The 14,992-nt window shown below is 33.7% G+C and overlaps 2 protein-coding genes across 2 annotated transcripts; both read right to left on the bottom strand.

The window, feature by feature from the left end:
- Window positions 1-906: 906 nt before the first annotated feature.
- LOC130951187 (GEM-like protein 4) lies at window positions 907-2,063 on the bottom strand. The gene is made up of 4 exons (XM_057879820.1): window positions 1,889-2,063; window positions 1,731-1,796; window positions 1,355-1,629; window positions 907-1,263 (listed from the first exon to the last, which is right to left on the bottom strand). The coding sequence occupies exons 1-4, from the start codon at window positions 2,004-2,006 to the stop codon at window positions 1,069-1,071; spliced, it is 654 nt and encodes a 217-aa protein (XP_057735803.1). The 5' UTR covers window positions 2,007-2,063; the 3' UTR covers window positions 907-1,068.
- Window positions 2,064-4,807: 2,744 nt separating this feature from the next.
- On the bottom strand, window positions 4,808-5,871 carry LOC130951244 (GEM-like protein 4). The gene is made up of 2 exons (XM_057879888.1): window positions 5,546-5,871; window positions 4,808-5,439 (listed from the first exon to the last, which is right to left on the bottom strand). The coding sequence occupies exons 1-2, from the start codon at window positions 5,790-5,792 to the stop codon at window positions 4,985-4,987; spliced, it is 702 nt and encodes a 233-aa protein (XP_057735871.1). The 5' UTR covers window positions 5,793-5,871; the 3' UTR covers window positions 4,808-4,984.
- Between the last annotated feature and the right edge of the window lie 9,121 nt (window positions 5,872-14,992).

Below are 14,992 nucleotides of genomic sequence, written 5' to 3' on the forward strand. Positions count from 1 at the left end.
AACACGTTCGATTCTCTCATCACGCGCCTCTGCAAACTCTAGCGTAGATGGTCATCTTTGAGAATTACAATCGTCCGTCGAGCAACACCTCTAACCGATGTGATGAAGGAGGTATTTAATTAAATACAGTAGCATTTGCACGTGTGAAAGGCATGCACTAAACTAATAAATAGTAATAAACATATTGGAAGCCAAGGTGATGCGGATTCTACAGCTCCTACTCCCATTGTCATAATAGATCAAGATTCCGATCTCCATTGAAAAAGATGGTGGATGATAGAGTTCCTATTTTGCATTCAACACATATGTTTGTAATTAGGGGTTTGTTGCAGATATTGTTCTATGCGTTCTGGGATATTAAGTACCATTTGATGATTAAAGAGACTGCAAACTACACAATTACAGAATTATAAAAAAAATATTCATTTAATATAAAAAAAACATCATAATATTTAACAAAAGAAACATCCAATTATATTTTAACAAAAATAATTAAATATCTATAAAATTTAAAAAAAATATGAAATTTTTAAAAAAATAGAGACATTCACATTTGCAATACAAAAAAATTCGAAAAATATACAAAAAAACATCTATTTAGTATGAAAAAGAAACATTCTGATATTTAGCAGAAGAAACATCCATATATATTAACTCGTATAGATTTTGAATTCACTCAAAGGTATTGGCTGATTTTTGGCTAATACTCTTTTGGTTCCCTAGCATTGGTCATAAAATTAAGACTTAACTAATATGTTAGGAACTAAAATAGTACTTTTAGTTAGTGGTTGATAACCTTGTTTTGCTTACCTACACTATGGATTAAGTGTATGGAATTGTATCACTTGTGCCATAATAACTTCCATCCATTTTCATCATTTTTCATTTAAAAGAAGAGACCAAAAGTGTAAGAAATAGATGGATTTCCTTTTTCTTTTAATTAACAAAATCATGTGATATTTGTACATATTTAGGAACCTTGCAGCTCCACAAAATAAAGAGATGAAGCAAAGGGGATGAACAATTCTTCTTTTCTTTTTTGATACATAGAGAGAGGGATGAACAAGTTCAGTTCAACAATTCTGTCCTCTGAGCTTGAGACACAGCCTGCTGAAGACATCTGAATGCTTTTTGATAAGTCAAGAACCCCATAAACCAGAAATCAAAATTATCCTCAGTAACTATTTCTATGTACTTCTGTGAAGGCTTCTCCACATTCTGACTTTCATTCACACACTTTATCTTTACAACTGGAATCAACACCTGAAATGACAAACACATTTTTCAAGTTAAGTATTAGTAAAGTCTCAAAAGATATTAAAGAGATCTAGAGGGCTATCTTTTAATCAATCACCTTATAATGGATTCTTTTCACTTCTCCATTTGGTGAAGTGATCTTGATTGATCTCTCACTGCAGAAAGCAACTTTCTCAGTGGAAATGAATAGGAGACCAGCTATAGGACCTGATGTGGTTGATAAGTAGCATTGTGATGCTTTTAAAAGCTTCTCTCCCTCTTTAACACTGAAAAGTTGCATGAAAACTTTTTCTACTCCACCAACTTGGAGAATTCTGGCCCCTAAGCTTAATTTCCCTTTAACTGTATCTGTTATCTTTGGTCCTAATCTCACTGCAAGTTACAATAACAGTTTTACACACCATCAGTTACAGTTAACTTCATTCATTCTATTTCCCAAACATGGTAAAAGCTTTTCAAAACAAAGTACTTACCATGTTCTCGGATTCCATGTGCGAAACTGAACTTGTTCATCCGAGTCAAAACCGAATTTACTTTACCTGGAAAAACAAAATGGCCATCATGAATAGAACTGCATTTTCTTTAGTAAGGATTCATCAATCCAATATTGTGATGAAAAGGGTGTTCCTACCTTGTTTTGATTTCGCGAAAGACTTGTTGTATTTTCCAGAAGCATCAGGCAAGTATCTCCTTGATGACTTCTGGATAGGAAGTCCATTAACAAGCTCATGAAGAAATGAGGACTTCATTTTTGTTGTTCTTCTTGTGGATTGTCTTGAGCACTTAACTGAATTGTATTCAAGAAATCTTCTTAACTTGGATGATGAATCATTGTGTTCTAAAGAGGTATATATATAATGGTTAAAAGGAAACTAGGTAAGTCTCAAGTCTTGACTTTTTGTAGGGTGAGTCAGATATGGATCATCATGAAGACTAAATGAAATAAAGTAATTCAAAATCTTGGGATTTCATGTTTGGTTTGCCTTTAGAAAAAGTCATTATATAGAAGGTAAAAATACAAGTCATCCTTAATTATAATCCTATAAGATTATGAAAAGGATGTGTGTTTAAATAAGGCAACTTCTTTCCATGTCTGCTCTAGTTGTTGATACAGTTGAAATAATATATATATAAAAAAAAAAACTTACACAAACTTGGAATGTGATTGGACAAAATGTTTGGTTGCTTATTACATGCTTACTCAGATTTCAGACCAAAGGGTCTTGTTAATCTTTTTATAGCAGTTGGATATTGACTGTAGGTTGAAACTTGGCAATTACTCTCAATTCATTCAGTTTAGCAAAAAACATGTTTGTGTCTGTTATTTCCATCATTTACAATGAACTTGGTGTTCTTATATTCAAATTTACATATAATTTTCTTATGCTCATAACTGTTTTGGTTAAAGGATTTTGAGCATGGGATTTATCCATGTAAAAAATAGAACATATGTTGAATTTAATTTCTTTTCACCAAGGCAAATTTTTTGGATTCATGTAGAGACAAAAAAAGGAAAAAAAAAAGGAAGCTAATTATAATCAGCATTTTAGCAAGATTAAGGAAATTAATAATATATCTTGGTCTGGTAGGATATATCTATCTATGCCACATGCTTGTTGAGTAGTTGATGACAAAGCAGGATCCATTGTTTTGTCACTTTATTTTATTTATATAAAAATGCCAACATGAGGGTGTCATTCAAGCTTTCTTAGCTGGAATCTTAACTTTCTGATGCAATACCTCTCCAAGGTTTACTTGTATTAGATCATGGAAAAGTAAAGATAAGTAAAAGTTTGTTTGCTTACATCAATCCCAAATCACATGCTAAAAGGAATAGAAAATGTTTGGAGGTTTCAGTCAGAGAAAAGATTCAGCTTTTGCATTTTCCTAGCTACATATAAAAATAACAAAAAAAAAAAGAGACTAGCACCAAACGTGTGAATGAAATTAATTCAGCATTTCAAAGTCCTTATTTAACTATATTAAGAATTTCCTACTATAGTATAATATACTTCATGTATTCTAGTCCTAAAAGTTATAACTAACATTAATTGAAGGTGCATATTTTGGTGAGTGGCAAGAGTATATATATATATATATATATATATATATATCATAAAGTGAGGTAGCTGAGAGGGCTATGGTAAGCTCTGTAAGAAAGCATCTATGTTATAGTTATACACATTAAAAAGAATTTAAACAACATATATGTTTATATACAAATATATAGCGGCTAATTTAGTGGCTGAATTTTGGTGTGCACGTAGCATTTTTTTTATAAGAAAAGAAGGCAAGTGAGTGCTTTGGAACATTATATTGTTTAGTTTATAAATGGAAAGGAAACAATGAAATTTTAGTTTGGCTGTGGACATCATGTGCTGGAAGGAATTAAAGTGGGAGACACAATTCAATTCTTTGTGGAAAAGGAATTAGCCAAAATCATTCACTCCCTCATAATACTTTCATTCCCCACATTCAAAACTAAATAGATTATTAGGAATTCCTTCTTCAATTTCTGCTGTTTTCTAAAAGGAAATCACTCTCATTTTATTATTTGTGCAGCTTGATTGAGTTTATATTAGAGAAAATTAATGTTTTATAAAAAAATTTTTAAGGTGATTAGTTGTATTATAAAAAATATTTTCATTTTTTCATTAATCAACAATTCCTGGAAAATATTAAGTGTTATTGGTGGATCAGTTGTTGTGATAGAACACAAATTTGGTGCCAAAATTTATCAAGTGGTATAAGAAGTTAAGAATGATACTCCATGTCCCTTATCATGCACCATAAATATAGCTTTTGTAACTAACATCAACAAACCCTATCTAGTTCCCATGTGCTGGGAACCTTTGTAATTCCATCTGAAAATCTCTGTTCAATTTAGGTTTGGACCACAAAAAAAATTGTATCATCATTAATTGGACTATATTGTTATATGACTCAACAGAGATTAAAGAAAAGAAGAAAAGTAGTTTGAACTACCAGAAATAAGAACAAGTCCTTTTGATGAAAAATTGAATACCTTCTTGACAATAACAGTTAACACCTCACTAATGCTGGTTTTTAAATTAATTCACTAATATATTATTTATATTACATAAAACTTGATACCAAGTTATTATAGAATGAACTTATGTGATATTGCTCTTTCTAATTGTATCATGTCAGCAATTTATAGATGCTAATAATCAACTCAAAAGAAGAAAATATATTCCCATGCCCATGTCTTCTTTGTTCTAATATACAAGTTTGTTTCTATTGGTGTCTGTATTGTACCTTTCTTACATAATTACTATAACCAAATAATGGATTTTATTAAAAAAAATTACATACTTAGTCAAATATCAATTTAACATATTATTTGATCAATCTTCAAACTAGGTAGCACTCTTTAAAATATTAGACCTTCACTGTTATATAAATCTATACTATGTAGTCTAATTTATTTAGCTCTCTACACATCATGTGAGTCTTAGTTTTGTCAAAGTTAAAAGTAAATTTATCAACACAATCTGATAATACATCAAAGATAGATGTTCATGCTTAATTAATATATAAACTTGATACATAATTCAGGCACAACACTATGATTCCTCTAAACATATGTACATAATTAATCAACAGGCACTTGAACTTGAAATCTCTCTCTCTTTCTCTCTTTTATATATACAATTGGGAGTTTAAATGCTCACAAAACATTCTCAAGTCACTGTCTCAAAATCATCTAAGCTTGAGAAAGAGAAATAGCCTGCTCAAGATATCTCAAAGTCTTTTGATACTTTATGACTCCCATCAACCAGAAATCAAATTTGTCCACTGTAACAATCTGTATATACTTCTGTTTTGGCTTCTCAAAATTTTCCCTTTGGTTCACACACTTGATCTTCTTGAGTGGAATAGAAACCTTGTAATGGATCCTAATCATTTGGCCTTTCCCATTAAAGGCTTTGATTGATCTCTCACTGCAGAATGCAACCTTGTCTGTTGAGATGAACAGAAGACCTGCAAGGGGGCCTGATGTTGAAGATAGATAGCACGGCGAAGCTTTCAAAAGCCTCTCGCCTTCTCTGACATTGAAGAATTGCTCAAAGACTTTGTCCACTCCTCCCACTTGAAGAATTTTAGTCCCTAAGCTTAACTTACCCTTAATAGTCTCAGATATCTTTGGTGCCAATCTCACTGCAATTTCATAGTCATGTGAATTGAGTTAGATTTTGGACTTTACATAAACACCAAACAAATCATTCTGTATAACAAATAAAGAAAGAAATACAAGAATACTAACCATGTTCTTGGATTCCTTGTGAAAGATTATCTTCTGCTTTCCTTCTAAGCTTGTTTAGAATTGAAACATTCAAAGTTTTACTTTGCTTTGATGCTTTAGTTGAACATTGAGATTGAGTAGAGGCAGAGTCATTCAAATAGTATCTGTTAACTGATTTCTGAAGCTGATCACATGCTGCCGAGATGATTGGATTTCCAATGAACAAGTCTTGAAGAAGTGATGATGATGTCTGCATCTTCTTTGACATTTTAGCAGTTGGTGATTAAGATACTAGATGACTGAGGAATGAAGATATGTTCACTTGTGCTGGTTTGATGATTTCCTTGTCTTCCAAAGAGGTATTTAAAGGGATGAAATCTTGGAATTTCAATCTTGATCCTTGTGTTGGATGACTCAGCCTCTGATCATCAACCATGATCTTGATGGATATAATAAAGGCAATAGCATGACGAATGTATTCAAAGGTGGATCCATTGATGTCATGGAATGTTTGGTTGCTTTTTGAAAAAGATGCTACATAGAATTCAAAGCCATCCTTTTTAAAAACTTATAATATATTTTGAAGGTGTAGTTCTTAGAGGTTTAGATACAAGACTTGAAATCTTAAGGAGCAAGTTTCCATATTTGTTGATAATACTAGAAATTAATTAAGGATAAAGCTTGTGTCTGATTAGTTTATTGTCATGTCTTCCCTCATCATCACCTTATTGGAGAAATGCACTTTTTATCTTCTTTCAAATTGTGATGAAAGTAAACCATGCATAAATGAAAATGTAAAAGGCTAAAAGATGAATCACTATGCTAGTTACTAGTTAGTTGAAATTCTTTTCCAGTTAGTGTTGCTTTATAAGTGTAAGTTGTTAGACACTGCTACCTTTCTGCATATCTGAAGTTGCATCATCAAAGCTTTTTGAGTTGGCATTTAAACTTTATGATGCAAGCCTTCTTTAAACTCTGATTAATAAGAAGATAAGATAAAGAAGAAGCAATGGTGAAGCATATGCCATATGTATATTCCCTTAGCTTGTGACTCTTATATACCATATAATATTTGAAATCAATGATATAGACAAGGAAAATGGTGAATGAAAATATTAAATTTGTGAATGTTGACTTCAAAGCTGCTAATGAAAATATTTCTTGCCTATTAATAAGTTAAACAAAATCAATAGTGTATCTTAACTAATTGATTGATCAAAATGTATATCATGTTTGTAATGTAGGCAAGTATATTAAATCACACATACATGACTTGGGAGACAACACAATCTATTTGCTTTCCTGTGAATAGGAAATGGTGCTGAATTCCTTGTATATAGATAACCCTCCTTTTTGCTTTCTTTATTTGTTTTGGAAATGAATTGACTCAGCCTTTGAAGAAGAAAACATCATTATTATTATTTTTTTTATTTGAAGAAACTCATCATCACAAACTTGTGAAGGGTGGCACATGGTTTTGTCTGTGGCAGGAAATCAAGAAATCCATTGCAATGTCATCAACAACTTTATTGCCATGTGCATATGAGGGAACTCCTGAATCATTTCCACATAGACTATATATATATATATATATATATATATATATATATATATATATATATATATATATATATGTATATATTCTTTTTTCTCTACCACTTAATTAACTGGTACGTTGCATTAGCATGCATGCATGCATGGACCACTAAGAATATCCCATGTTATTATATGATGAGAACATCAGACATTCAGACACATTCATGTGGATGATTTTCTATTTCATCACCTTTCTGACGCCACACTACTTTAATTTTTATTCTGCACGGTATCTTTCAACCGGACAGGTTAAGAATTAATCCGTCACGAATCAGAGTTTAGTCATTGACCAATAAATTGCTGCATGCACAAGACGGGATTCGAATCCTCGACACTTACTTAAGCGGACTAGTGAACTAACTATTAGACCAACTCAATTTGATTTCCCACTAATTTAATGTATTCAATGCTTAGTATCATTTAATGCTTAAATATTATTTTTAATTCCTTAATAATTTCTCTAGAATGAACTACTAATTAATTAGCTAGAAAAAATTCATATAAATATGTATCTATATATATATGACTATATATATCAGTATCAGTATGTCTAATATTTAAACTGCAGAACCAATATTTTTTGTGAAATTGATATTTTTTATGTAAGTGGATTTGCAATTATAATATTGTGTTATTAAATTAAAAATTATTATACTAAGGAAATAAAATAATAATCAGTTATGTATGTTTGTTAGTCAAACTATATGTATATATCATAAAGTGGATTTGCTGACAGGGCTATGAATTGATGACATTGGATATAGTTTTGCTTAGGTCAAAAATAGAAAGTGATCTCAAGCAGACTAGAGGAGGCTGTTATTGAAGAGTGTTCCACATGTTTCAAGAACTTTGTGGAAATGGAATTTGCCAAATCATTTCCACATCATAAAAGTTCCATGTTGACCACTATGTGTTTTGAGTTCTGCAGGAAGAAAATAAAAGGAAAAAATCTATTGGTGGTTCTATAACAAAGTTGGTCTTATAACTAAAAGGATAAAACACAATAATCTAATATTTTTACATTGGTGTTCCCTTTTAGCAAATTTGATTATTTATATTTTAAGTGGTAAAATAGTTTTAAATATTTTTTATATAATTTCTTAGTTTTTTACTATTTTTTTTACAAATAAAAGAATCATAATCATTCTTATAAAAAAATAAAATTATATTATTATCTAGATTATTTTTTTATTAATTTAATATTGATGATAATTAATTATAATAAGAATACATAAGGAGTACAAAGATTAACTAAAAAACATTTTTTTTGCAACTAAACATTTGATTATGATCATAGTTAGCAGAATCGGACCGGACCGGCCGGTTCGACCGAAAAACCGGTGAACCGGACTTAGTACCGGTCCGGTTTGATATTTGGACTGTACAAGGTATAAAACCAGAACGAACCGGTCAAATCCGGAGTAAATCGGTGAGAACCGGTCAAACTCGGTAAGACCGGTCTGACCGAACCGTTTGAAAGGCAAATTATCCAAAATGTGTGATATGGGGTTCGAACCCCTACCTGCTGGAAGATCAAAATCTCTCCTTGCCGCTGAGCTGTGTTGATTTTCATTAATATATATGCAAATTATAATATATATAGATATCTTTCATCAAATAGTTTACTTTTATTTATTTTATTTTAATTTTAGTTATAAACTCACTCATTTTTAAATTAATTATCTTTTTATTTAACAATAATTATAAACTCACTTATTTTTTCTTTTCATAATTATATAATATATTAATATTATTTTTAATGAATACATATAGCAATTTTTTATTTTACTTATATTCAATTAATTTTAATTTTAAAGTCACTCATTTTTAAATCAATTATATTTTATTTAACTATAAATTTTATTAATATATATATATATATTAAAAAGATAAAAAAATTATTAACCATAATTTATTTTTTCTTTTTATGATTATATGATATCTATTAATATTATTTTTTCAATAAATAATTGTAGCATATAATAATAGGTAAAGACTCACATGCAGTTATCTTCATATGAAGTTAATAATTGAAAATCGTTAGATGATATTTAGTTAAACTTGTCAAATCATCTAACTGTTTTTAAATATCAACTTTACATGAAAATTAACTGTATGTAAGTTTTTATTTATAATAATACAATAATACAATAAATATAAATTAATTAATAAAGTATTAAAATTTGAAAATAATTATTATTTTTATAAAAACAAAATAAAAGTACTTATAATAAAGAAAAAATAATTAAATTTTACATAATTACTTAATTATACCGGGTTAACCGATTCAACCAGTGACCCACCGATTGAACCAGTAATCCAGTGACCCAGTGACCTCACCGGTTCGATCACCGGTTCGGTTCTGATAACTATGATTATGATTTGAGCCATAATTTCAGAGGATATGCTGCCTTCTGGATTTTGCTGATATATGGAAAAGAAATTACAACAATTCTTTCACTCTTACGGTCTAAGAATAGAAAAAGCTCAAGCAACAAAGGTTGCAAAATATTTGACTATCCTATTCTTCGATATGCCAGCTCAAGAATATCGAGAGCTTTGCCAGCTTCCTCTTTCTCAATGTAAATAGCCATCAAGGTGTTACATGTCACAACATTTCATTCAAAATGTTCTCCATTTCATCAAATTGTTCAGACTGTTTAACAACACCTAACATGGCATTATATATGTAAAGATTGGGGCCAAAAGAACCATTAATTTCTATCTTCATCTTCTTCATCCAATCAAAAAGAATCAACCATTTAAGCAGGGATGGACTATTTTCTTAGTTCTTGGTTAAATAGAGGGACAGTCCTTTTTAAGACTACTCTTAAATTCCTCCCAAGTAAAGGAAGCTTTACATGAGAAAGTTGTAACTTCATCGTCATCTTTGCCATAGTATATGCCACCGTGTTTGCATCTCTCATTATCAAACGAAAGTCAACACGCCAATTCCAATGCATGATATCTCTTATTTTGAGCACCAATGGATCAATAAACTCAAAACCATCTTGGTAATTAGTAACAAGATTAAATGCTTCCACACAATCTGTCTCACAAATAACATCTCGTTGACCCACATCCCAAACTAAGAGATATCCTCTCCAAATAGCAAACAATTTCCCTTGAAAAATACTATTACTCTCAATCATTCCCAAACACCATCTTTGCCAACTCCCATTACAATATCTAATAACACAAGCAAAACCAACACTCTCACCCGAACCAAGATAACTAGCATCACAATTAATCTTAAAAGTACCAATGGATGGGGGATTCTAAAAACCATTTAGAGTAGAGGGAAGGGACATACGTTATAATTCAAAAATATTCCTAAGTTCTTTTTCTGAAGTTAATGCCAGACAAATCACTTTTTCCGGAGGCCAAGTTTCATGAGGATTAAAGATGTCATTATTCCTTACTCGCCATATCCACCAAAGTCCCAAAAAGAACTTGAACGGATGCTCTCTGCTATGATACAAGAACCAGCTCTTCAAATCCAAAGGATGACAAGAAATATCCAACCTATGCCATACAAGCTGAGCTTTCGGGCAATTCCAAATACAATGTAAAACCGATTCTTGGTTAGAAAGACATCTTGGGCACTATCCGATGACGATATCCCTCTTCTAAAGCGAAAACTTGCAGTAGGAAGAGCCTCCTTAAGACACAACCAAGCCAAAAACTTATGCTTTTCTGGAACAAGTTGATGCCAAAGCCAAAGCCAATTCTCCCGCTCCTCCCAACCAAAAAGCTTCTTACACAACCACAAGTAACCATTGCGTGAGTCATAGACTTTGGCCGCAGACCCAAACCAATACCAACCCACTTCCGGACCTGCTTGCACATCTGGATTGTAAGAGAGAATATGACCTTTCAGATTTTGAGATAAAGGAGAATAAAGAGTATCCAAATGCCACCTACCAACCGACCAAATATTCTGTATCTGGAGATTCGAATCAGAAATGTGAACATAATCCATCTCGTTAGATAACCGTCCTTCTCTCTTCCAGCTAGAAAACCAAAAATTTTGGTTCAAATCCCCAATACACTCAACAAATTCATCCTTCAACACTTCCCAAGCCTTGCAAAGACTCCTCCAAATGGAAGAGCCCTTGTTCTTAGGACAACTAAAACAATTATATATAGATGATCGGCATTTTTTTATTAGTTTAATATTTTGTGGGTAATTTTACGTATTTTTTATGTACTTTTATTATAATTAATTATTATTAATATTAAATTAATAAAAAAATAATATAAATAATATTTATTTTTTAATTTTTTATAATTCAATAATCTAAACAACTTTTTTAAAAAATTATTTAAATTATATTTATCGATTATAGCTTTGTATATTTTTGTTACGTTGGATAACCGGAGGTTAATGGGCTGGATTCGTTAGGTTAGCCCAATCGTATGAGGGAGGAAGCCTTTGAGCAGGTTTGCGCCTTTGGAGACTCTTTCCGACTTGTGAGCGTGAGTGAATGGGGGGTGGTACCTGCAAAGACACTCCGATGCCTAAGTTAGCGAGAGTGTGAGCAGGTCTAGAGAGTATTGGGATTTAGAGATACCTGAGGGGTGTTAGTGTATTTATAGTGGTAAACCAATAACCACTGTTAGAGTGGTTCCACCTTTTAGGGTGGATAACCGTCCCTTTATCTTAGGGAGGTTACGATATGACTCCTGGAAGTGGGTTGAGAGATTTTAGGGGCAATTATTATCTGCCAGCTAATCTTTGCTCCCGAGTTCTTTAGAGAAATTCGTGGGGAGAACCGACTTCTAAAGAGAAGGTCGGTGTTCTGAGGAGCCCAACCTTGTGGTTGGATCTTGTAGTTTGGACCTGGGCTTTAGAGTTGGGCCAGGGTATGAACAGTGCCTCTACTCGAGCCCAATTCCTTTTAAGGATTGGGGTCGAGTATTATAACTCGGGACCGTAGCCGACTTGATGAGGATCCGATGTGATTTTACGGAACCGACGTGTTTCAAAAGTTTTCAACAGTCTCGTCAAATCAAACGTTGCGTCACTTAGGGGTTTGAGCATTTATACGCGGGGGCGGTTACATTGGTAACAGTGCAACTTTTGAATGGCCTGCATCGTTTTACTTTTATGCCCCTAACGTGTGTATAAATACTTTCCCTTCTTCTTGCTTGTTTCGTTTCTGAAAACTTTTCCATCTGCACCCTTTGATTGAAAGAAGAAAGCTCCTTCCTTTTCGAGTGTTGTTGCTTCCATTTTCTTGCAAGAAGAAAAAAGGTCAGCTTCTTATCCTTTCTTTGTAGAGTTGCATGTTTTTTTTTTATTTGAGAGGAGAGTCGGTCGTAGACTTTGTTTTGTCAGGGATCTGACTTCATGCCCCCTTAGAGACCCTATTTTTGATCCCTTTTTCTTTTTCTTTGTAGATTTTTTCTAGAAAAACAAAAAATATCTTCTGTTGAAATTCTCGCTCAGTGGGTGGATGTCACGGTTTTGGGGGAAGAACCCCTTGTTGACACGGACTTCATCACCAACCTCCGCACTCATCATAGGCTTTGTACCTCTGATGAGGACGAGCCGAAATATGAACTGGTTGTCCCGGGTCCCGAAGACTGGGTTTGCTTTGGGAGGGCCTCTGAGGCAGCCCCTTATTTTTTCTATATGTATGAGAGTGTGATTACCCGCCTGGGCATTTTTCTCCCTTTTTCCGACTTTGAGATGGATATTTTAGGCCACTGCCGTGTTGCTCCTACACAGCTCCACCCCAACTCTTGGGGTTTTTTGAAAATTTATCAATTCATTAGCCATGCCCTAGATTTTCCAACTTCTTTGAGGATTTTCTTTTTTCTTTTTCACATGACTAAGCCCTTCAGTGGACAAAATAACAAACAACAATGGGTTTCTTTCTGGGCTATACAAGGCCGGAGAGTCTTTACCCTTTTTTATGAATCCTTTCATGACTTTAAGAACTTCTTTTTCAAAGTGCAAGCTGTAGAGGGTCACCACCCTTTTTTCCTGGATGAAAATTCCTCCCCTCGCTTTCCTCTGTACTGGTTAGAGGCTTCTCCTTGCAAGAAATATAGTTTAGATGATTTGGACGAGGTGGAGGCCGCCATCGTTGGGTTCCTCTGAGAAGTTTGGGGGAGAGCCCCTTATTTGGATACCAAGAAGTTTCTTCAGGACTCCCCGACCTTTGTGCAGGCCCAATTAGGTAGTGTCGTATTGGTTTGTTGGGTTTTTCGACTTTCTGAGTTGTTTTTCTTGATTTTTCGATATGCTTTCTTGACTTTTTACCTAATGGTTTTTGCAGAGATGGCGAAGAGGAATTCGAGAGAGTCTTACCAGAGGGTTCAGGAGGTCAAGGCTAGATCCCGCGCCAGAGTTGGTGGTGCCAAGGCGGCCGGTCCTTCTAGGGATGGCAAAAATCCCCGGCGGGGCGGGTATCCGCGGGGATTTACCCGCCGGGGAGCAGGTTTGGGGGGAATTTTTTCCCCGTGGGGGGCGGGGACGGGTACCCGTATAATAAACGGGGCGGAGGCAGGGGAAGAGGTCCCCGCCCCGTGGGTATCCGTTTATTACCCGTGATTGTAAAATTACAAAAATGCCTTCATATATATATATATATAACTTTCTTGAAACCCTATCCCTCAAACCACACACACTGTGCCTCTCTCTCACCCACTTCACTCTCACACACGAGCCACTCTCTCACAGTCGTCTCACTCAATCTCTCTCTAACACCTCCCACCTCCTCCTTCTTCCTTCGAACTGCGTCGCCGGCGTCCTAAATCAAAGTCCCTCACCTTCTTCTGTCTCTGCCAACGCTCACCATCCTCCGTCGCTGCCATTGCTAACCTTCTTCCATCACTGCCGCCGCTCACTCTTCCTCTCACTACTTTGCTCATTGCTTACTGCTAGCTTCACCGCTGCCTCCACCTCTGCTTCGCAACGAAGCCTCAGATCTGCGACGTCGATGACAAGCTTCCTCCAGCAACGCCTCTGCTCCACACGATGCCGATGACGCCTCTCCCACCACAACTCTAGGTCGCCTCTGCTCAACGACGATGATGACGACTATGCTCTGTCTCTGTGGCTGGCCCCCTTACAATAAGTTGGATGTTTCTGTTAATTGATTAAATTAGTTTTAACGTATGTTTTGATTTTTTATTGATGAAATTGCTATGAAATTGGGACACTGGAGTTAGGGTTTAAATTTTGTTTATGTGAACTGGTTTTAGATTTAGGGTTTTGATTATGTTAATGTGAAATTCGGTTTACGTTTAGGGTTTGGATTTTGTTGATTGATAAATTTGAATTAGAAATAGATTCTGTTGCTGTAAAATTGGAATTAGGGTTTGGATTCTTAACTTTTTACTGTAAAATTAGATCATAATACTGAGATTTTTGTGAAATTGTTGTTATTTACTTTGATTTTTGATTTTTTGAAGCATTTGTTATAATTTCTGGAGTTAGGGTAATTATATTTTATATTTCTGATGCTGATTCTAATTTCTATGATTTTTATGCTAATTTAATTTCCGATTCTGATTTTTATGAGTTCTATGCTAATAGTAGTTTTTTATTTTGATTCTTTCTGATCTGATTCTGATTTCTATGAGTTCTATGCTAATTATACTTTTTATTCTGATTCTTTTTTAGTTACAGCAGTAGTGTTATAGCCCATTATTGTGGATTTATGTGATTTTCATTCTTTTTTAGTTACACAGTAGCAGTGTTATAGTAGCATTGTTATCTAAAACTGAAGAAATTGGAGTGCATTGAGCTGATAGGTGTTATAGTTGTGATACAAATTAGACCTGGCCAATTATATAAGGACATCGAACTCGGCTCTGGTTTAAGAATTATATAGGCCTTTGTGCATCTGTAGTGGAATA

This window comes from Arachis stenosperma, chromosome 9, assembly GCF_014773155.1.
Source record: "Arachis stenosperma cultivar V10309 chromosome 9, arast.V10309.gnm1.PFL2, whole genome shotgun sequence".
Lineage (NCBI taxonomy): Eukaryota > Viridiplantae > Streptophyta > Magnoliopsida > Fabales > Fabaceae > Arachis > Arachis stenosperma.